Source organism: Diabrotica virgifera, chromosome 3 (assembly GCF_917563875.1).
Source record: "Diabrotica virgifera virgifera chromosome 3, PGI_DIABVI_V3a".
Lineage (NCBI taxonomy): Eukaryota > Metazoa > Arthropoda > Insecta > Coleoptera > Chrysomelidae > Diabrotica > Diabrotica virgifera.
Window position 1 is genome coordinate 100,488,145 of NC_065445.1, and position 25,744 is coordinate 100,513,888.

The 25,744-nt window shown below is 33.6% G+C and overlaps 1 protein-coding gene across 1 annotated transcript in view; it reads right to left on the reverse strand.

Moving 5' to 3' along the window:
• LOC114342807 (dynein beta chain, ciliary) overlaps nucleotides 1-25,744 on the reverse strand; it is a 399,165-nt gene that overhangs the window by 250,303 nt on the left and 123,118 nt on the right. Inside the window, exons 20-24 of the mRNA XM_050645369.1 lie at nucleotides 19,609-19,871; nucleotides 10,920-11,121; nucleotides 7,259-7,483; nucleotides 1,983-2,193; nucleotides 458-734 (exon numbers count right to left, since the gene is read on the reverse strand). Coding sequence (XP_050501326.1) covers nucleotides 458-734; nucleotides 1,983-2,193; nucleotides 7,259-7,483; nucleotides 10,920-11,121; nucleotides 19,609-19,871 — 1,178 coding nt within the window. The remainder of the gene's footprint in view (nucleotides 1-457; nucleotides 735-1,982; nucleotides 2,194-7,258; nucleotides 7,484-10,919; nucleotides 11,122-19,608; nucleotides 19,872-25,744) is intronic.

Here is a 25,744-nt window from a genome sequence, read left to right on the forward strand (position 1 = left end):
ACTTTTTGTTTATTCTAAGGGACTTTCGGTCGTCGATAACAATGTAATCTTTCATTCTGCGTTTTAATGTTTCAAAAATATATATTAGTTTTTTCCGGATTCAAAAACAATTAATGCATTTAAAAAGCATTGGCTCGAAATTTTCCGCCTACGCTCGTAAGGATATAAACTTATTTCATAAAATATAATAATTTTCTAGTTTATATATTTCTTTAACTTATTGTAATCAACCAACCAACATATTGTAATCAGTCAACATGGTTTTTGCAAATAAAAAACTTTTGATGTACCTAATAATAGTAACAATCGATTAAAATCTAAAAAATACTAACTATTATGCTAGTGTTAAAAATATATGCTTCTTATAGTTTTTATTGGCGTTTTCTTAATTACAAAAAATAAAACCAGTTAAGATTAGGTAATAGAATTACAATATATTTTAAATATTTATACTTACGGGTTCCAGCCCAAATCCTGAGGATTGATATAAAGAATTCCAGCACGTGATACTGTAGCTGGGGTAGCAGTTCTCAAATTAGATATTTCAAAGAGTAGTCTCATAACCGGAGTTAGAGCTATGCGCTCGTTGCTGGCCAATGTTAATACTTTGTTATCGTCCATTACAGTATTTAGTGATTCAATCCACATAGGATCTATATCACCATCAAGGATTATCCATTTAGGATTGTCACCAGATAAGTTTGCTTGATCGCGCATTAGTACAGATAATAGACCTAAAATAAATGCAAACTCTAATATTGTCTTCTAATTTAGATAAATTATTTTTTAATCTTAGATCGTTCAGATCTAAATCACCTAATGGTGCGTTCACTACGGAGACCAAAGGATGGTATCCTAACCGAGAGCATGGTATCATACTCTTCATATTCGTGAATTCTCGCATTTAAAATAATGCATTTATTTTACATAGCGACCGATAATATAGTTTCGATCGACAGGTAAAATAAATGCATTATTTTAAATGCGAGAATTCACGAATATGAAGAGTAAGATACCATGCTCTAGGCTAGGATACCATCCTTTGGTCTCCGTAGTGAACGCACCCTTAGATTTGTCACTGACTTCACTTTAATATCTGATAGAATTGATAAAGCCGCGAAAATGCTGGAATCGCTCTACGAAGTGTCAAAAGCAAATGGTCTTAGCCAGATGTCTCCAATAGATACTGTAGGCTACGTACAGCGTCACGCCCTAGGAAAATTGTTCATTTTCGTTACTTTAATAAACTTTGAAAGACAAAAACTATCTTACAACCAAAAATACTTGGGTAAAAAAGAGTAATTCTAAAACAAATTCAAATTACGGGGTGAATTGAAGTGGCCACCGATTTAGCCGGTGGTATCCAATAGACGCCGGCGCCGTAGGCTGCGTACAGCGTGTATTGGAGACCACCGCCTAAAGTTAACATATCATGGACACAATTTGTGACCAACCTTGTGGTCGGTGATTCAAATTGAAAGCCATAGCATCGACTAAGTAATAGCTTACAAATATCTAGGGTATGAGATTCGCTTAGGCCGAGATAATCAGACCACTGAAATACAAAGGATAGGTCTCACATAGGATGCCTTTGGTAAATTGAATATTTAAGTCTAATTTTCCAGTTTGATTGAAAAGGAAGGTCTCTGGCCAATGTGTTTTACGGTTTCTTACATATGGTCCGGAATCACTAATTCTAGCAATGGAACAATACATAAAATAAGAATTACACAACACGCTATGGAAAGATAAATGTTAGTTATTACGATCAGAGATAAAGTACCAAACAAGAAGAACAGGACTCTCGGATGTAGTTGAAAGAATAGCCGTGGCAAAATGAACGTTATGAAGTTACGTTCAGCAGTGGACAAATGTAGGCTGATTGATGATAATGATTTTTTTAATATAATATAAAAACACTGTTTTTAATATCCACAGAAATTAAATTATTTTTAAACAATATAGTTCGAGTACCTACTTACCGTCTTTCCATTCTCTTGTAGCAGGATTGATAATGCCAAAAAGTTCGTCATTAGTAACGGCCTTGGGGTTTAAATCATTATACACAGGTTTTCTCTTCATATTTGAATAAGTTTTAAAAAGAGATTTCCAGACTTCCGTTTTTCCAGTGCCTGCATTCCCAACAATAAATACTGAATGTCGCACTTCCAGAAGTTCTTCCAACTGGACAACCTAATTTTATAAGCACTAAATATTATTTTTATGTTATTTTTATTGTGACCTTATGTGATAGTAACACTTAAACTGCCATGTGTACCATATATGGACACAGGCAATTTTAGTTCTCTGCCATGTGTACATATTGGACACAGGTTTTATCAGCATTTCAGCAATGTGTCCGTAGTTGGTACACATTTACCGTGTAGGTATTTAAATGGAAATTTCATTGAGTCTGGAGTAGAACTATAACATTTAAATATATCCTGGAATTTTTTAATTTTTAAAGGTATAAAAGATAATAAAATGAAAATTAACTATATATTAACGTTTTTTTTTTATTTTTATGACAGTGCAGCATATTATAATCAAAAGTAACATAATCTAATGTAGAATTTTTTAACTAGAAAATTAAGTACTGAGAGTCAATTTTCTTGAACATATTTTAGATATTTTTTGTGAAAACATGGCTGGCAAAGAAACATTCTAAGTACATAAAGGGCTGTCTTCATATCCGTTGCATACCCATGTTATTCGTTTTGTGTTTTTTACAGCATATGTAATTTCGACCATGTAGCTCAGAGTTTTTTTTGTAACAAATCATGTTTGGCTTGAACTTGTACAGGAAGGGGTAGATTACTACTTTGCAGAAGTTGCATGCACACATTTCCCTTGAATTTTTTTACTGACATTTTGCTTTGGTTGATGTTATTGAAAATAACTAGAGCATTCTCTTACTGGAAAATAACGGACTATTTTACCTTCAATGTCCATCTGCGGTACTCATGGCCTGCAACTAGACATTAGGAACAATTTCACAATCGCAGGTTACGTGTACCAAATGACGACACAGCAATTTTTACAAAAATGGCCAAAAAACAAATCTGATTTTATGATTTTTGCTAAAAACAAACACAAATAGAGTAATTAAGAGGAAAAAAATATTTTGGCCCAGAAGACCCGGTACAAAATTTACTTTGAATTTACCTGGCAGTTAAAGTGTTAATCTAAACTAAATTAAATACCAAGTAAGTTTAAAAAACAAAAGGACCAAAAAAAAAAACGAAAAATTTAGGTACTCCAACTTTTTACTCCGTATATAACGTCTAAGAATTCTTATGCGTATATTGATACTTAAAGATAAGTTGCAGATAACCTTAATACCGTTAAAAGAGCTTTTGGCATTTTCAATACGAGTTTTTATATCGTACCTATGATTCCAGGTATCCTTAATATTGCAGCCCAAATATCATTTATTTTCTTCACTATTTGTAATGGTGTATAGCTTATAGTAATTTCGGCATTTAGGTTGCTGTTCTTATTAATGATCATTATTTTTGTCTTCTTACAACTTAGTTTTAGGCGAATTTATTACACGTTTCTGCAACATTATCCATCATCCTTTGGAGCTCCTTCGCACTATCTGCTAGCAATACTGTATCATCTGCATATCTAATATTGTTTATAAGTTGAACACTTACTGGAATACATCTTCTGATTCTTCTTCTTGTGTGCCCTCTCTAAAGATGCCTTCAGAGTATATGTTAAATAATGCTGTTTAAAGTATTCAATGCTGTTTAACTCCTTTTCCGACTGAGAAGATCTGGGACAGGTCATTTTCGAATTGCACTGTTGCTTTTTGTTGGAGATATAAGCTTGTGATCATTCTTATATCCTTAACATGAGTCTTGATGGTTTTAGTTAGTATATTGATATTAGTTTTCTATGTGGAACTTTGTTAAACGCCTTCTCGAAATCAATGAAAAATGCATACTTCAGACACATCGCAGTTAGGATAACTGACACTATGTATTAGAACTTGCAAACTGAAAAGAGATTCCCTCGTTCGAGTACTGCTATGAATCAAAATTGAATTTCACTTAGGTGTTCTTCTAATTTTTTGTATATATGCGCGAGTGAATGAAAGTAAATATTACTTTATGTACGTATATCATAAAACTAATAATTAATCTATATTCTTTACTTTTGGTAAGTGACCAGTTTCATACAATATGTTGTTGAATAGCTTCGTAAGGCAAGGCGCTCACCAACGTGGCAACCAAATGGCGTGGCAATGCCGTGGAAGTGGTGTGGTGACCCAGCGGCAGATATAATTGCTACATATAAACATATTAGTCCAAGAGCTAGAGCCGAAAAATCATCGTCATAAGTAATATGGAGTTTGGCATGTGAAATGTGTCTATTGTTTATTGATAATTATGACCCCTTTCAGGCTGACACCTCAGTGGATACAGGAAGTAGCAATAAGGGATGAAAGGGGAAATTTAGTGCAGTCATTAAAGGTTTTCACCTCCTATTCTTTTAAACCTTCATCTATTTGCATGAAAATTTGTGACTAGTTAGAGTATACCTCAAGAAACAAAACTGATTTGGTGCCAACTTGCACTTTTGCCCTGGGGGTGGATACCACCTCTTGTCGGGGGTGAAAACTATTTTCTTAAAAATAATCCCACAAATCGATAGAGGGACAAATTTTAAGTAAAATTTGTTATATCATGTTATTAAAATAAATCAATACTTTTTGAGTTATTAAAGACCAAAGATTTCAATTTTTCGCGAAAAAAAAGCATGGTGTAAAGCGGTTTTTCATAAATAACTCAAAAACTATAAATTTACCAAAAAAGTTATATTATCAAAATTGAAGATGACTGCAACTCAACCTTTAATGACTGCACTAACTTTCCCCTTTCATCCCTTATTGCTACTTCCTGTATCCACTGAGGTGTCAGCCTGAAAGGGGTCATAATTGCCAATATACAATGGACACATTTCACAGGAAAAACTCCATATTACTTATGACGATGATTTTTCGGCTCTAGCTCTCCGTCTATATTATGTAGTCGCTAGTCGCACGTATCAAAAGGTCGCACGTAGGTTTATACAATTCTACCTGCCACTGGGTCACCACACCACTTCCACGTCATTGAAACGTTGGTGAGCGCCTTACCTAAGAGCTGTATTTTTGTGTATCTCTAATAGCTTTAACATTTCACTATGCACTTCATCAAGTGCTATAGTGATTTCCCATCTTTAATTCGCTTTAATTCGGACATCGTTACTTTTCGTTTGTTATTTCTAGGCCGTAGGAATGATCTATTTCAGTCGGTCTTCTTGCTGTGTCTTATAATAGTCCAGGGCGCATCTGTTTTGAGATGGACGTTGAGAGGTGACTCAAATTTTTTTGCAGAAATTGCTTGAAAATAACTCAAATAATAATATTTCAGTTATCCTCCCACTCAAAATGGCCCGAAACATTGTTTAAATAATCAAAATGTCAAAATATGAAGGAAAAATTCGATTTTTTTATTGGTTTTTTGATTATAACTTTAAAACTGTTTATTTCTGAGAAAAGTTGTACTAACATAAAAGTTGCATAATTAAATTTCCTACAATATAGAATAGGCTATAGATTTAAAAAATAGTCACCCTTGTTGCAAAATAGCAATAATTGCGAAAGAAACAATACAAAAACAAGTATTCGAATTTTACGTTTTTCGACACCATTTACGCTACACTTAGGATCTTCATATTTTACCCAGAAAAACTTCATGATATAGTAAAACAACACTGTAAATTTCATTAAGATCGGTTTAATAGATTTTGCAAAATAAATTTTGCAATCCAGCTTTCGCAAAAAAAATTCATTTTTTTTAATGTCGCAGAACTCAAAATAAAGCAGATAGCAAGTTGAATTTTTTTTTTTGCTTATAGAAGTGTATTGTACCTTTCATTTGGAATTTGCAAAATTTAAATCGATTAATTACCACGGCGTCAGGAAATTTTTTAAATAAACATTAATTTTTGGTGCTACGCGCAGGACAGCGGTGTTCGATTCACACAAGTTGATTTCCAACAAAATTTCTTCCAATTTTTATCTAATATATTATTTTCTTACTCAATATTTTGTTGAATTTTAATATTTTAATTCCACAAAAATCAAACTAATTTTATTATTGTTTGTGAAATATTGTTAAACAATTGAATATGTTTAAAAACAATAAACTTTTATTCTCTAAGTTAAAATATATGAACAAAGAAAGATTTTGCTAAAAAAAGTGTTATTTCAAAAGACAGAGTATGTGTTTTTATTTTGCAATAAACAAATTTATTTATTTATATCGAAATGTAATAAAAATTAAAATGTATCAATCATTATCAAAGGTCATTGGAATGTCCAATCAGAGCAAACTATCCGCTGTGCTGCGCGTAGCACCAATAATTAATGTTTATTTTAAAAAAATTCTGACGTCGTGTTAGTTAATCGATTTTAATTTTGCAAATTGAAAATGAAAGTTACAGTATACTTCTATAGGCAAAAAATTTTTTAACTTGCTATCTACTTTATTTTCCATCCTGTAACATTTTGAAAAAATGAATTTTTTTTGAGAAAGGTGGATTGCAAAATTCATTTTGCAAAATCTATTGAACCGATCTTAATGAAATTTACAGTATTGTTTTACTGTATCATAGAGTTTTTCTGGGTGAAATATAAAGGTCCTAAGTGTAGCATAAATGGTTAAAAAACGTAAAATGCGAATACTTGTTTTTGTATGGTTTTTTCGCAATTATTGCTATTTTGCAACAAGGGTGACTATTTTTTAAATTTAGAACTGATTCTATCTTGTAGGAAATTTAATTACGCAACTTTTATGTCAGCATTACTTTTCTCGAAAATGAATACTTTTAAAGTTTTAATCAAAAAATGAAGAAAAAAATCGAATTTTTCCTTCATTTTTTGACATTTTAATTATTTAAAGAATGTTCCGGACCTTATTGGGAGGGAGGATAACTCAAATATTATTATTTGAGTAATTTTCAAGCAATTTCTGCAAAAAAATTTGGGTCACTTCTCAACGTCCAAATGTACTAATATTTTTACAGATGCGGCCTGGTCTATAATTAGTCTTGCATGTATGCTTTCCATCTTTTTATTTTTTCTTCGATTGTAGTCATTCGATGTCTGCAACTATGCCGATATTGCGTTGTTTTTTGGCAAAATTAATAAACAAAAAGCTTGCTCTAGGAAAACCCTAAATAATAATATTAAATTAAAATGAACCTTCAATATAAAGTTGTCTTCGGGCTGTAGTTTTAAATCAATTGCCGCTTGTTTCACTGTTCGTTCAAAGTCCGCATCTCTTTTTCTAGGAACCTCTAAAGCGGGAAACAAGTCCCCAATTAACCCCATAAACACGGGAGTGTCGTCCGTAACAATTTTTGGAATATTAAAATCTCGTAGTGCTCTCATTAGCACTTCCTCCTCTGGCCTGCCTGGATCGCCTCTCTAAAATGGATATATTTTTTAACAATATATAAGAAAATAACTTTAATGTCCGACTGGTATATTATTTGACAAGACATGATTTCGAAGTCATTTAAGTATGATATAATGCCCTAGGGCAGTATTTTGAAAAATAACGCCCTAGGGCATTAAATTGAAATAATTAGTTAAATACTGTTAAGTTGACAAATTACAACCTAAGTAAAACTATGGTTGCCACAATTACGTTACGACTATTGCTAGTAAATGTGTGTACTTATTTGAAAACTATTTAATTCAAAACTCATTCAAATTTTTTGCATATAAAGAATAATTTAGTCGGACATTAAACGCTGAAGGCACCACGGGTATTATAGATAATAACGCTTTAAGTCAACGTACTTCCCTTGGGCCAAAGGCCCTCGGTATATACACCATTGACCTCAAGCGTTATTATCCTTATATTACCCTTGGTACCTTAACAACTATAATTTACTAGGGCGGTTCGATAAGACCGTAGCCTAAAAAATAAAAACAAAAATTTAGTGAAAATTGTGATTTATTTTTAAGATAGTCTCTTTTTAGCTAGTTACACTTGACGCAGGAATGCTCCAACTTCATTAACCCGTAGCCCTCCGTGGTGACGACGAACTCCTCATTTGACTTAAACTTTCGACGAGTAACTGTCTCAAGTTTGAAAGGAAAAACTATGTCGTACAGCACCAAATGTGGACAGTTCGTCAGGCCCGGCCCTAGGGATTTTGCCGCCCAGGGCGCCCCCCTTGGTATACCCAAAAACTCAAAAATTATAAATAATGCATTAACGGTTGTGTCTATAATTTTTAAATAGAAGTCAACTTTATATCGTGTCTCTGGATCTAGGTCCATACTTTCATCTTCAGCCTCATGGCCAAATTATCTTTTCACTTTCCTGTTTCTGGCTACTACTGTGCCTTCTTTTCGAGTTCTCAATTTCTAACTTTGATGAGCTCTTTTGCATCTGTCAAATAGCCCTGGAATTTTAAATCATTTCTGAAAATAGATATCCGATTTTTCTAATAAACTTATAGCTTGATACGCTCCCATATTAATACTCTGAATACGCGACTACGTTGATGTGAAGTAAAATGTCATGCCATATTACCACAGAGCAAAGAAAAGTAAAATCACTGATTTGATTTGCCAAACAGATTGCCTCATAAACAACCATTTTATCGTTGTTTTTACTCACAGCGATTTCTACAAGAGCATCGTAAATCTCTTCAATTTGGTATCTAATGGGAGTAATTTCATCAATTGTTCTACTTTCCCATCTAGTTTCGGACAAAGGCTTCAATGTTAGTCTAGAAATATGATTTTTCAGCATAGTCCAACGATGAATAGATGCTGAGAAAAAGTTGTAAATTTTTGTCGCTAAGGAAAAGAAAGAAACTGCAAACTGTGATGCTTTTGCAGCATCGTTCACGACTAAGTTAAGTGAATGGCTAGAACATGGGACAAAAAATGCTCTAAGATTCCTGTTTTGAACTCCCAAGTTCTTCTCTTACATGTTTGCCCCATTATCATACCCTTGTCCTCTCATATCTTCCAAAGGTATTCCCAGTTCATTCTGGGACTCTGTAACTCCCAAGCCAGTGGTTTCCACTACAGGCACAAATCCAAGAAAATGTTCTTCAATTTTATCACTTTGTGAACAAGAACCTAAATCGACAAAATGTACAACAATAGTCATCTCTTCCACCCCAGCAATATCAGAAATACAATCTAAAATTATGCTATAATACTTTGCTGATTTCAAAAAGTTTAAAATTTTATTTTTGATTTGGTCACGGAGGAGCTGAATAATTTCGTTTTGAATATGTTTTCCAAGTAGTGATGCTGCTTGTTACTCCCATCAGTTATTCTCCTAATGTGATCTTGTAAGACAGAATCAAAATTTTTAAAGAGCTCAAAAAGCTTAAAAAAATTACCATTGTTTTGATGAAAATGTTTATCAGAATCGCCCCTCCATGGAAGACACGTTTGTGCTAAGAACTGTATTGTTGATATAAGTCGTTGTATTACATTTTTCCAATGACCAGTTTCTGAATTTAGAACTTTTTGTGTTTCTTCATTTATGATTTTGCTCGATTCTAGTCTAATTGCTAGTTCTACCCACTGTCGCTGTGACTGTAGATGAGCTGGAGACTTAGTTAGCGTGGCTGGACAAAGCATCAGCCATATGTTTCTAATTATTATATCCATTTTCAGTAAAGTTATTTTTAATTGAATTTCAGTGAATTTAGTTTAGTTCTGATCCTACTATTTCTATGCGATGAAGAAGAAGGCGGTGTTGTCGATTTTCCGTCAAATAAACCTTGCAATTTTTATTGTTTCAGTTACTTAATTCTCGTTTTTACAGTTGCATTTTTGCCGCTCTTGTTCAAAATATTGAATTTTTATAATATTATAAACATAAATGATTATTTCTGCAATTTCAAAAATTGTCTGTCCTCTAAAATTTGCCGCCCCTGAATTCGCCGCCCAGGGCGGCCGCCCAGTTCTCCAGTTCCCCCTGGGGCCGGGCCTGCAGTTCGTAGCTCAATTCGACCAATTTGGTCATGGCAACGGCGGAGGTATTATCAACCAACTTCGTCAAATGGTTTTTCTTCGTCTTTTCTGCAATTCGGCGTCGAATCGACTCAATAATTCAGTATAATAGATATATGTGACCATTTAGGTCTTTTCCAGGAAGTCGATGTAGATCACACTTTGTGAATCTCAGAAAATGGGACTATCACTTTTCTGACCAATAGGACAGTATTCGCCTTTATCTTCGGACGTCCTCTGTTTCGACTGTTCCTTAGACTCTGGTATGTTCTTGTTTCGTCAACGGTTATGAAACAAGATAGACACTCCTTCGGATTAGACTTCCAAACAACCTCAAACACTACTCTGAAATAGTTTCAAGGTTTCGCTTATTGCCCTGAGTGAGCAAACGTGGCACCCATCGCGGTGACAGCTTTCTCCAACAGCCCTGTCTCAATTATCCCACACACCTTCAGTCGAAGGTTTGTCAATACCAAATCGTGTATTTTTTTCACGGTATGTTCCGTGACACATGAGCGTGACTTATTAAAAACCGAAGTGAACCTCATTAAAACTCTTTAAACCAAAAAAGAGGAACGTACACAGCAACCAAGCACTCTTTGATTCCACTGTGCGATTTCCCTTCCAAAAACAAGAATCGAATCACCGGCCAATATTGCTCGTTTTTCATTTTTCTAAAATCTCCAGACAAACCCGCTTCCACACGCAGTCAAAACAAAACTATGAATCAGATTTGGCTGAAATTTTGACATATGCGACCTACGAAATTTCTTATACATTAGTAGATTATTCTTTTGATAGTAGTGCCAACAGGCAGTAAAGCTAAGTACTTATCGGACCACCTACGTACTAGTACTTCTATATACTATACCTTCAGGGATCCAGCAACAACAAGTACCGATTTTATAGCTCTTAGTCCCCAATCATAGTGATCTTGTTTAGATAGTAATTCTTTACATAAAGTATAGAGTGTTATGAATTTCCTTGCTAAAATTTTTGCTTCTTGGAAACCTTCAGCAACCAACATGATTTCACAGATTAATTCAAAATCTGGAACTACCATCGCACATGGCCTAGAAGAATAATTATTAGGATTGTACAGAGATATATGAACATTTAACGTTAATCTTTGGCCTTCTCAAGATTTTACTGTTCACTCTTTGGTGAATCTAATAAATTGCATAGAAATATATGTTGTTTTTAATTTGTTGGATATGGCGTTTAACGTTGATATTAATAACAAATAAAAGGATAGTAAAATTTTTTTTATTGAATTAACGTGTCCCGATTACAATGATCATTGACACAGGTAAAATTATACATTAGTGAACAATACATACATACGATATAGTTATTTTACTAACAAGTGCAGAAAGTCATTCTTTTCCGCACGCGACTGCAGTTTGCCGAACGACTCGAAGCGGGAGTTCGGCAAGCAGTCGAGTGCGGAAAAGAGACTTTCTGCAAGAGTTAGGAACAATATTTTTTCTAAGAGTCTTTAAAAAATTACCAAATCTTAATCAATTAATTTAATTAATATGAAAATACATACACAAATTAATTCTTTGACAAAGTTGTCAAAACCAAACTTTCAATATAATTAGTTAGCGTGACGACGATCTTGGTTTCCATGACAATGATTCAAAACGACTGTTATTGTCTACCGATTTGACTTTCGAATATTATGTCAAAATAATTTTATTTCATCGAATTGTCGCGTTAATGTCATTAAAACAGGAACACAATAAGATATATTTGAAATAAATTAGTAAATACTATCTAAGTTTATAATATCTTTTTATAAATAAATATTAGTTTATTGCATGTATTATAATTACTTTAAGGCCCTATTAACATATCTAAATTAACACGCGTGCGGAAAAGTAAAAACCGCGTGCGGAAAAGTAACACGCGTGCGGAAAAGTGAAACTTTCTAAACTAAAATGCATGCGCGAAAATAGACATTTTTGCACGCTCGTAGAAAAAATATATAGATTCGAGTGATTTACATTACATAAACATTTATATTTTATTGAAAATATTTATATTTCGTATTTAGCTTATGGTGTGGAGACTATCAGTTGGCGAGTTTAGTGCTTCATTCAGGCTACTCTTGAGTCCATAAAATCGTCGTTCATGTTGATATTTTCGACAATCGAATAGGATATGTTTCACTGACAGCTGACATTGGCAATATGTGAACATAGGAGGGTCTTCAGAAGCCATTAAATATCCGTGGGTTAGTCTGGTATGCCCAATTCTCAGTCTTCTAAGTACTACGGTTGATTTTCTGCAGATATTCGGCGGTGTAAATGTACCAATATTCGGTTGAATTTCTTTCAGTTTCGAAGGCAGCCTATTCCAATGGGTTTGCCAGCAGTTGCCTGTTAAATGTTTAAAATGAAATTTTAGATCTTTGTCTATTTGGATACATTCAGGATCTCTGGTTGATGATAGTGCTGATGTGGCTGTGGCGTCTGCTCTTTCATTTCCCTGAATACCTACATGGGAGGGTACCCAGATGATTGTCGGAATGACCCCTTGAGAGGTCAGTAAGTTAATTGAGTCATGGATGGCTTTAACAATTGGATGTCTTGTGAAAATATTCTTTATGGAATTAATAGATGCTAAGGAGTCAGTGCAAATTGCTGGAGATGCGTAATTATGTGATAAAGAGTTTATTGCGTGAAGTATTCCTATTAATTCAGCTGTATGAATGCTGCAAAATGATGGGATGGTCGATGTTTTGATGATTTCTGTTGACGTTGTGACTGCACAACTAACTCTGTCATTATTCTTGGAGCCGTCAGTGTAGATTATTAGGTCAGAGTGTAATTGGCTAACAATATTTAGGAACATGTGTTGGAGAGTTAACGGGTGAGTTTCATGTTTGGGATATTGACTTAAGGTGGTATTTATTTTGGGGATAATTTTATTACAAGGAGGAACGGAGGAGATCTTATTGGGGGAAGTAGCTGTCAAGTCTATATTTTGTAAAAGCGGTGAGAGTAGCTGTCGAATCGTGGGTAGTTTGCCCGAAGTAAGACCAATATTTTCTTGGGGGTTAGCTATCAAAGAATATATTAAATTACTGGGAGTGGCTGATATCCTAGCAGCGTAGTTAAGTAGTAGCTGCTGGCGTCTGACCCAAAGTGGAGCTTCATTAGCTTCAACGTGTAAACTATCTGAGGGACTGGATCTGAATGCTCCCAAGTATGGCCTCAGAGCACTCTTGTGTATCGAATTCAACTTCTTTTAATCAGATTTTGCAGTCATGTACAAAAAACAACCATAATCTAACCTGGAGCGAATCAGGGATCTGTATATTATCAGCATCATTTTCTCTTCTGCTCCCATTGATGATGTGCAAGTGTTTTCAAGATGTTTAGTTTACCAGCACAGTTGTCCTTTAGATTTTTTAAGTGTATTTTCTAGTTTAACTTCTGATCGAATACTAGCCCCAAGAATTTATGATGATTTACTGTGGGTAAAGCAACATCGTTTAGATATATTTCTGGGTTATGAGCACTTGATTGCTTTCTGGTAAATCTAAGTATTTTAGATTTTGAGTTGGAAAGTTTGATGCCATGTTGTGTGGACCGGGAATATACGATGTTTACAGCATTTTGAATAAGATTTGATGTACTGGATATGCTTGCTCCACTACAGTAAATAAGTAGATCATCTGCGTAAAGTAGAGCTTTTACCGGTTGATTAACTTCTTCTGAAATATCATTAATTGTTAAGTTGAACAGAGTTGGACTTAAAACAGAGCCTTGAGGTACACCATTGAGTTGTTCGAGAACATGTGACTCAATAGTAAAAATTATTATTGTTCAAAATATTTTGTTAATTTACTTTTACTAAACCAATTTCTATGGTCTTGCTCTTTTTCTTCCGTGCCATGTGCCATATCAGAATTATCCGACATTGGCGATCATTGCGAAGGCTTCTCGATCTTCTGCGACATGAAACAATTGTCCTGCATATGATATCTGGATCCATTCACGAATTTTTTTAACCAAGAATCTTGTTTTCTTCCTACAATTCTATGACCTCTATTTATCTTTTAAGGGTCAGTTTTGTCGTATTCTATATCGATTTCCCCTCACTATATCTTTTAACTATAAGCGCTGGCGTATTTTGTACGCCAGATATAAGAATTCTACTGCAAATATATTTAAAAATTTAAATTTTGACCTTGTTTATCTATCTAACCTATCAATGGAATGTGCTTTACAATAATTGGTTTTAGTTTCGTTATAATCGGCGTTCTGGGAAGATCGTAATTTACCGTTTATTATTTGTTGTTTCCGGTGGTGGACAATATACGCCACGATTATAGTAATATACGTAGTAATATGAGTACATCTTTCAATTGTTTTTTAGTCACTATGACACAATAATATATTGTACAACAAGAGAGAAATATGTCGTTTTCTCACATGTTGTACACTGTACTTTTTCTATGGATGGGTTTTTGTCGAGAGTTCAAACTTCAAAATTAAATAATTTAGGTGCTGCTATGTAGATTATATGCCAAAATTGAAATAAAATACATATTATACACATCATATGTAGGTATTTGATATTCTTAATATTTATATACTTTTATTTATTAAAAATTATAGTTACAAGTTATATTTGAACAGTTTTGAAAGGTAATTCCTGGTAAGTTTTGCTTTGACACATTTTATTTGACAAAAATATTTGTGTTTGTATTGTGCATGTCACCATGGAAACTGCGATTCTACGTATGGAACCTGTAAGAAAAAATATTTCTCACTACAACGGCGGACTTTTCTCACAGCCTGAGAAATTTTTCGTTTTGAATGTATGTAAGTAGTGAGAGAAGATGCACATTGTATAGCATCCATAGAAAAAATATATTTTTCTATGAATGCTATACAATGTGTAACTTCTCTCACTACTTACAAACATTCAAAACGAACAATTCCTCATGCAGTGAGAAAAGTCGGCCATTGCAGTGAGAAAAATTTTTTGTCACGGGTTCTCCTACGGTTTTTTATATATATCGCCGTTTCCATGGTAACATGCACAATAAAAACACAATTAATCTTGTCAAAGAAATGTGTTGAAGCAAAACTTACCAGGAATAACTTTTCAAAACTGTTCAGAAATAACTGTTAATTAGAATTTTAAATAAATAACGTATATAAATTTTAAGAATATTAAATACCTACATGTATATGTATTGTAAACCAACAATTCTTCTTGATCGTATTCACGAGGTAGGAGAGGAAATGGGCATTAAAATAAACTCAAACAAAACCAAATTTTTAGTGTTTAGTCATGACCCACATCCCGATGCAAAGCTTCAATTAAACGGAGTCCAAGTTGAGACAGTTCACAAAATGACATATTTGGGAACTGTGATAACGGACCAACTAGATCCAGACATAGAAATAAAACGTAGAATAGCAATGACTAAAACTACTTTTATGAAAATGAAGTCATTTCTTTGCAATAATCATCTCAGTTTAGAACTAAGACAAAGAATGGTCAAGTGCTATATTTGGTCCGTACTTTTGTATAGTGCCGAAGTGTGGACACTAAAAGTATCGATCATGAACAGAATTGAAGTATTGAAAATGTGGATTCATAGACGGATGCTGAAGATACCCTGGACAGCAAGAAAAACTAATGAAGAAGTACTAAGGAAGGCCAACAAAGATATAGAACTGTTAAAGACTGTTAAACATCTAAAAATGTCTTATCTGGGACATATAGTGAGGGGAAGTCGATATAAAATATTACAACTGATCCTTAAAGGCAAAATAGAGGGCTGTAGAGGTGTAGGAAGAAAACAAGTTTCTTGGTTAAAAAACATTCGTGAATGGACTCAGATATCAAATGCAAGACAATTATTCCATATTGCAGAAGATCGAGAAGCCTTCGCAATGGTGATCGCCAACGTCGGATAATTCTGATATGGCACGTGAAGAAGAAGATATGTATTGTATTTCAATTTATGCATATAATATACCTAAAAGCACCTATATTATTTTATTTTGAAGTTTGAACTCTTGATAAAACCACATGCATAGAAAAAGTGCAGTGTGCAACACATGAGAAAATGACATATTTCTTCCTCGCTTGATTTGCGGCCCTCGCCTCGTGCCGGGGCGTGCCAATAAACTTCTGCGCTCGTGAGCAATATGTCTTTTTTCTCACTTGTTGTAAAATATACTATTTTCTTTGTAAACAATACTTTTTCTCATGTAAAAAATCACATTTGAAAAAAAATTTATTAGTAATTTTATTTATCATGGAATCAGATTCCAGTTATAAATCCCAATTGGCTTACTGAGAAGGAACTCCAATTATTCTCTGATGCCGAATAAGGTTTATAAGAAACAACTAAGTGTATTTTTTCAAAAAAAAAGTAAACAAATCCGTTGCGCTGTTTTTAAGTATTGTCCTGTGGCGTATAAAGTACGCCACGCGTGTAGTTATGTTATAACTTGATACGTTGGTAGTTAAAGGACAGATAAGACATTTTTTTGGTGTTTAACAGTCTTTAGTAATTCTCTGTTTTTGTTGACCATCCTTAGTTCTTCCTTATGAATTTTTCTTGCTGTCCAAGTTATCTTCAGCATGAGTTTATGAATCCACATCTACAATGCTTTAATTCTATTTATGATAATCATGATTGATAATTTTAGTGTCTACACTGCTACACCTTACAAAAGTAAAGACCAAACATAGCACTTAACCATTCTTTGTCTTAATTATTCTAAACTGATGTGATTAATACAAAGAATTTTTTTTCACTTCGATATAGTCATTGCTATTCTACGTTTTATTTCTAAACCTGATCTAGTTTGTCCGTTATAACAGTTCTCAAATTTGTAATTTTGTGATAAATTTTTTCAACTTGGATTCCATTCAATTGAAGTTCTGCATCTGGATGTTGGCTAAAACTAAAGACTAAAAATTTGGTTTTGTTCGAGTTTATTTAATACCCATTTCCTGAATACGATCAAGCAGAATTTGGAGACCTTCAATATTTTCTGTCAGAATTACTGTATCGTCTGCGTATCTAATTATATTAAGTAGTTCCCGGTTCATTTTTATTCCAGATAGCTATCTCTTAAATGCCTTTTTTAATAAATTTTTTTATTTGTTTTTAAATACAATCTGTTACATCACAGTAAGTAACACTAAGCATTTTTGTTAATCGTTAAACGAACAAATGTGAGAGGAGTTTTAGTCCAATGACTATCAACTCCTAGTAGGCTTATTACTAATAAGTAATCTAAGTCACTTGTTTTCGCTTAAAACCTTAAACACTTTAAAACACTTATGTTCTAAATGGCAAGTCAAGAGGAGTTCTAATATTCAGTCTATTTAGTTGTGTAGAGTTGTCCAATAAATTCACTGCTAATTCGTTGGGGTGCCTTTCCAGTCATTTGAAATATTTATCACTGCATTTGATGATCATCTGCTTCACTGTCTCGATCTTCAAGTCCCTGTAAATGTCTGCATTTGGAATGAACCACGGTGCATTTGTGACAGCACGAAGAACCTTGGATTGAAATCTCTCCAGTATTGCTAGGTTGCTGTCTGCTGCGTTGCAAACAGTTCAATCCCGTATGTCCAGATGGGCCGGATGATTGCTTTATACACTAATATTTTGTTAGATAAAGATAAGGTGGATTTTCGGCCGAGTAACCAGTAGTGTTTTTTGAATTTTATTCCTAATTGCTTCCTCTACATCCAGATGTGTGTTCTCCATGGTAGCCCCTTGTCAAGGTGTAATCCAAGATATTTTACAGTATCATTTTTAGGAATGTTCTTGTTATGAATTAGGATATTCGGTCTTTCTTTGTGATATTTAGTGAATACGACGTTAACTGATTTTGCTTCGTTGATCTATATCTTCCATTTCTTAGCCCATATTTCAATTAGATGTATGTTTTGTTGCAATATTTCAGCTGCCTGTATGGGATCTGGGCCTCGATTTTTGATTTTTCGCTTCGTTATCGAACGTATTCACTGCGCATACTAAACAGATATGAAGCAAATACGTTCGATAACAGAGCGAAGGGTCAAAACCTTCGTTTTTTACCAGAATTGCAGTGTCATCTGCGAATGTTGCGATTGTAGATTCTTCTCTAGTTGGGAAATCAGCTGTAAAGGTTGTGTAGAGAATTAAATAAATGATCGGAGTACGCATTAAACAATTTTGGGGAGAAAATGCAACTTCCTGACTCCTCGTTGTGTGGAGATTACATAATAATATAATATTAGAGTTTATTTGTAGCAACCTAGTACATAATAAATAAACCCAGTTCCTCACTGAAGTTGTTAGTCACATGGACTACAACTTGTGCGTGAGGGTTAAATTTAGATTATAAAACAACATGAATTTATCTTAAAGTTTACAAAAAGGAATCGAATATAGTCTTGTTCATTCTTGTTCGCTCATCTGTCTTTAAATTTGGGCTCCTCTTCTCACTTATTCAGTTAACGTTAATTTTGTTTATCGGATCTACAAAAATCTCTAATACAATTCAACAAAGGATTGCGAAAAGTTCTGATGGGATTCTTCTTGCGGGACTTCATTTTTTATGAGAATTTTCATAATATTTTGAAGGTGTTTTATCCATTTTCACCATAATTTATACAATTTATATATTTAGAAGTGACATTTGAAATAAATCATTTTTGACATTTTTTTTTGTATGGATAGTCCAGACAAAACGTGAAAAATGTACATGGATGTACTTATCTCTAATTTTTTAAGATAGCAGTTTGATTCCGGTACACATTTTGAATGACACGAATATCTTTGTCATCTGTTCCTATATTTTTTAGCATCGGCATTAATTTTACAGGCTGTACTTTATCGAATGTCTTTTTTCGAAATCCACGAAACATGCTATGTTCAATTTTTTCAGGAATTAGCCTAATATTGTTCGAATAATTTGTACTGAATAATTTATAGAAAACAGTAAAATATTAAAATAAGATTAAAAAATTAAGTTTGTGGAACCTCGATTATCCGTCAGGGCACCGGACCAAGGGTATGACGGATAATCGAAAAGACGGTTAACAGAACATTAAAAAAAATTAAAAATTCACAGTGCAACATTATTTGTATGTTCTGTTGGACAATATATAAGAGGGATTTGTATTCGTAGAATCGAATCAATTTGGTTTAAAATATTCTGAAATTTTTGTTTGTTGTACTGTTGCTTCACATTTTGAAACGGCTAAATTTCTTAATCGGAGTAAGATCATGTAATCTACATTATTGACTTCTTCTCGTCGAGAATACCACTAGATACAGTGTTTCATGATGATCTATACATTTCAGCGAATTTGGTTTATCACAATGCTCAAACTAAATGAATTGATGACTTAATTTTTGCTTATGTAGTCAATACAACTTATGTACAGACCCTGGCGGTTAACAGAGGTGACGGTTAATGGAGAGACGGATAATCGAGGTTCCACTGTACTTAAAATAATATTTTTAACATACATTGGATTCAGACGTAATAAATGTAGCCAAAAAAACAAAAAAAACATACCTAAATAAAGCTTTTAAATTTTCAGGCAATTCAGTTCTTCCAGCATAACCAGGATTCATAGTTATAAATATTCCAACTGTAGGTACCAACTGAATAGGATCACCCATAAAATCGAAAGTTATCTTTTTATTTTTAATTGCGTCTAAAACAGACTTGACTTGGACAGCTACGACCGATAAAACTTCTACAGATATTCTATTGAACTCGTCGAAGCAACCCCACGCTCCAGTTTGAGCTAAACCTTTGTATATGTTACCACAAGACTAAAAAAAATTTAAAAATAGCAATTAAAAATAACTGTACAAGTTCTGTATTATTAGAAAATAATGAAAGACAGTTAATAGTTCATTCTGTTTCAGAGGCAACCACTATCCTCGTACGTACGTTTCACCCTTTTGGGATCTTCACACAGTAGAGAGGTCTGTGGTCTGCTCTGAATCAAAACGAAAACCAACTGTCTTAGTAAGCAAAATTATACAAAATAATTTGCTTGTAGACGCTCTGTGGCGACATCTATTTACCACAATGATCCGCAAATCTAAAGCTTCTATCGTTGGAACCAACCTTCTGGTGACAACCTAAATCCAAGCTATCTGCAATTTGCAAAAAAATTAGCTGGATTTAAGATGGGTAACACATTAGAGTCGTTTACTACGCTGACGATGCTGTCCTTATCGCTGATTCTGAAGAAAATCTCCAAAGGCTACTGCATGCATTTAATATTAAAGCTAAAGAACTAAATATGCTCATCAACACCGAGAAGACTAAGTGCCTCGTAATTTCCAAAAAACCGATAAGATGCAAATTGGAAATTGACTCCAAAACTGTGGAACAGGTGAATCACTTCAAATATCTTGGAGTGGAAATAACAAGCTATGGAAATCTCTCAAAAGAGGTCAGAGAACAAACAATGAAAGCAGCTAAAATCTAAAATCTGGCGATGCCTGAAAGAAATCGTATGGAAGAACAAATATCTAAATACTGAAAGCAAAGTTAAAATATATAAAACAACCATAAGACCTATTACAGCATATCATTCGGCAGAAACAAGACCAGACACAAATAGAACGTTACAAATGATGAGAACAGTTTAAATGAGAACACTAAGAAGTATACAAGGCAAAACTCTACGTGACGGTAAACGACAATTAGACCGAAATCATTAGACCGAAAGCCGTAGACCGAACTCATTGGACCGAAAAGCACTTTACCGAAACCTCACTAGACCGAACGGCATTAGACCGAATTGGTACCTACATAAATTAAAAAGAATTGCAGTAAATTATGCTAAGATTTTGTATATTTGTCTTTTTGTTTATTGTATTCTTTTGTATTATTTTATACAGGGTGTCCAGAAACTCTACCGACAAACGAAGACAGGAGATTCCTCAGATTATTTCATTCATAGGAGATTCTGACCCATAGAAAGCTACAGAAATAAAAATTAAACTGATAATTTTTGATAATATCCCGTCGTCAAGTATATTACGTCAGATGCCCTTCGTTGCTACGAAAAAATACATTCAGTGACATTAATGACTAAAAATTATAAAAGTGATAACTTTCAACCGTCAAATATTTAAAACTGTGTCTTTAATTGTACTAATTTGTACTTACATAAATAAATTACAATAAAATTTTGGTTTTGAACAGTTTTATTCATGAAATAATCGCAACAAATTGCACTCGAGCTCTAAAATTATTATCGAATTTTTGCCCTCGTGACACTTTGACATAATTTCACTCCCCTCACTCCCCTTCGGGTCGTGAAATTAAAACTGTCAAAGTGTCACTCGGAAAAAATTCGATAATTTTAGAGCTCTTGTGCAATTACTACTAATTATTTTATTCATAGGAGATTCTGACCAATAGAAAGCTACAGAAATCTAAATTAAATTGATTATTTTTTTAATGATTTTAACTTCCAATCGTATAGTAAGATATTTGATCACGTGTTTAATTCTGTCCAATCAGATTAAAACTATACTGAGAATTATCTACTGTAGAAAATTACCGATAGAATTTTCTTAAGTAGATTTTTTCTGTTTAATGGCAACCAGTTTCCTAGTTTTGACAACTGTCACATTTAAGAAAATATCCATAATATATGTATTAAAAAATAATCTTACGAATATCACTCGTGTATATTGCCAGACAACAAATTTTCGAAAAACTGTCGCATTATTTTCAAATTATTCTCACTCTCTTGTGATATTATACCCGATAATTTTTGATAATTTCTCGTCGTCAAGTATATTACGTCAGATGCCCTTCGTTGCTACGAAAAAATACATTCAGTGACATTAATGACAATTAATGTTTTAAAAATTATAAAAGTGATGACTTTCAACCGTAAAATATTTTTTCTACGAGCGTGCAAAAATGTCTACTTTCGCGCACGCATTTTAGTTTAGAAAGTTTCACTTTTCCGCACGCGTGTTACTTTTCCGCACGCGGTTTTTAATTTTCCGCACGCGTGTTAATTTAGATATGTTAATATGGCTTTAAAGTAATTATAATACATGCAATAAACTAATATTTAGATATTATTTACTAATTTATTTCAAATATATCTTATTGTGTTCCTGTTTTAATGAAATTAACGCGACAATTCAATGAAATAAAATAATTTTGACATAATATTCGAAAGTCAAATCGGTAGACAATAACAGTGGTTTTGAATCATCGTCATGGAAACCAGGATCGTCGTCATGCTAACTAATTATATTGAAAGTTTGGTTTTGACAACCTTGTCAAAGAATTAATTTATGTATGTATTTTCATATTAATTAAATTAATTGATTAAGATTTGGTAATTTGTTAAAGACTGTTAGAAAAAATATTGTTCCTAACTCTTGCAGAAAGTCTTTCAGAATGACTTTCTGCACTTGTTAGGAAAGTAACTATATAACAACTGTGTGTTTAATTATACTAATTTGTACTTACATAAATAAATTACAATAAAATTTTGGTTTTGAACAGTTTTATTCATGAAATAGTCGCAACAAATTGCACTCGATCTCTAAAATTAATATAGAATTTTAGAGCTCTTGTGCAATTACTACTGATAATTTTAAGACAATTTAACCAAATTTACCTAGTCCGAAAATGCTTCCTAAGGGAGCTAGAGCTCTTTGAAGATGGCGTCTTGTCATTAGTTTTACTTAAATACCTCCAGAACGTTTCCAGTTAGAAAAACGAAAATTGGTAAACATATTTATCTTCCAGAGATAAATTAATTCGATCCATTGTGAATTTCTAGTACCAGTCATAGGCGTCGGTTTTGGGTGGGGCAACGGTTATTTTATCGCATAACTTTTTTGTCTTTAACTTTGAAGCATTTTTGATACTAGATTATTAAATTGTGAGGTATTCGTATTCTAGTACTAAAAGGTACTCCTGCATTAAGTCGATAGGACACACCGTTTTCTAGAAAAATTTGATTTAAAAATTGTTCGTTTTGTTAATTTGAAAATAATTTAAAAAACGGTGTAACTTGAAGCAAGAGTACCTTTTAGTAGTAGAATACCTCATAATTTAATAATCTAGTGTAAAAATTCTTAAAAAATGAAGACAAAAAAGTTATGCGATTAAATAATCGTTGACCTACCTAAAACGGACGCATATGACCGGTACTAGCCATTCGCAATTAATGAAATCCAGTGGCGGCTCGTCAGAGGAGGCAAGGGAGGCTCAGCCTCCCCATCAATTTTTTACACACTCTATACTGTTTTGTTTATCATGAATCTCGAAAACAACAATTACTCTCACTATTATACAACGTGTAAACTCCATATTATCACTAATTATCCATACGTACGGAGCATTAGCATTAGAACGCATAATCGCGTCTCAGTTTTATTACATATTATTGTAGGCAGCCCCTGGGTTATCCCGAGATGCACGAACGGAGCCGAGAAGCCCAGCTTTCTCCGTTGCTAATGCTCCGTGCAGCGCAGCAGGCGTTGTAAGGAGACCCGGTCTCCTAACAGTGGCATCTACGGCGCGATCACACGCTGCCCGGAGATATACCAAGGGAGGCAGTGTAGCTTCTCAGTACCGGGACTCTGTAACTTTTATAGCGAAAGCGTAAGCGTGATTTCCGAACGCTTTCATCAAGTTATACTCTGTAAACTGCTGTCGGATGACGCCGGCAACACCGAATGGAGTTCGGAAGTAAAGCGAAACGTGATTATTTGTGGTTTCGTTTCACCACGTTTAGCGCTTAGAGTGACGTATTAAAAGAAGAAATTGACAATTTTACTTGGTTTTGAGGTTGTTTTTTACCACGTTTCGTTTTTTTGGCCGTTGTTGTTTACAAATACATAGTGTACTTGAGTTTTCAGTTTTCACAAATACATTTTTTTAACATAGAAATATATATAATGTTATCCAGCAACGGTTGCAATTCATTAAAAAGGTAATGGAATAAATCTTTATTTAATCTAAACAACTCTATGAATCGTAAATCCGGCAAACCAAAATAATCACTTCTATCCCTTAAAAATCTACCTTCTTCACGAAGCAGCCGTAACTGATCCCTACGTTCTTGTTCGTCGAAAATTATTTATAGGCAACATTTTATTTAATTTCAACAATAAACACTTGTTTTTGTTTACCTTATGCTTTTTTGGAATTATAGGTTAGTTAAATCTGTCAAATATGTAGAATCACATCACATTTCCACAGGACGGAGTTTATCTATGGCATAGAACAAGACACTTATTACAGAACTCTAAAATCTTGAAACGACGTGCTGTGTTGCCGTTAATTTTTACCCAATCGTTCGTTTCAATTCGGTCCAGTTCGTAGAGTATTGCGATAGTATAGCGAAGCGAAGCCACACAATACAGAGTACGATTCGAACCGGGAGTCAATTCTCGAGAATGATCGTTCCCTGAGCGTACACGCTCACGAACAGATGAAATTGAACGTATAGTTCCCGCAATGTTAATTCTCGAGGATATTTTTAACTACTCGCTCCGTTTAACAGATCTATAGATTTGGCATCGTGGTAAATATTATTGAAAAGTTTGTGTTCCATGTGATAAAACTGTTTCGGTGTTTATTTAAAACCTGATTTGTCACATTCATTCACCAATATTGAAATATATTACATTATGAAAATGGAAAATGGTTTCAGTTTAATAATTAGTAAAAGTCAGTAAATTTTCAATTTATTTCTTGAATTGTGAAAATAATAATTCATAATAATATAACAGTACTAATTAAATCTTATTCTACTAATTCAGGGTCAATTCTCAGGCCATACCTTGTGGTATATTATAAATAAATTCTGACCTAATAGGTAAAACGACCTTGATCTTCAAAAAAGATTTCGTGGCACATTTTGGTAGTTCTAGTGATTCCAAATAAGTTCATCATGTGTAGCGCCTGGATAACGTGTATTTACATTCATTATCTTATAATTACTACATATATCTAAAAATAACTTATTTACTGTACCAATCAATTTTTGAAAGAATGTAAAATTACCAGGAATCTAACCAAAATCTATCATAAAAATGTCTTTCGCGGCCGTCTTCCACTAAAATTTCAGTTTCCCTCACAACACTCATCATATTTTCTAATATCAAATCTTCCACATTCATTTGCCCAAAATCTTATTTACAACAAAAAACAGAGTTGAGGTTAAGAAGAACGCCGTTACTATTATCGAACGATCACTTTGAGCGATGATTTCGAACGAATCGTTCAAGATTCATTCCTCCAGAATTGCATTTTTTAGAAACGTTCGCTCATTACGTCACGAACATATACGTTCAGCGAACGATCGTTCTCGAGAATTGACTCCCTGAACCGTTGCTTTGCTACGCTTCGCGACGACTTGCTTACGCTTTCGCTATAAAAGTTATAGAGTCCCACTGCAGCTCCGTTGGGTGGTTGGGTGCGTCTCGGGACAACGAATTTTAGGGTCCTGACTAAAAATAATGAAAAATCTAAAAGTGCGAATTTTGTTATGAAATTTGGTATGTGGGGTTATAATAATATTTGGAACAACTTGCTCAAATAACTTTTTCCGATATCTCTAACTCAAAGCAAAATATCGGTAATTTATCGTGTTTTTGAATTCGCAGTAGGCCGCGTTTAGAATTAAAAAAATTCAGTTGAGTAT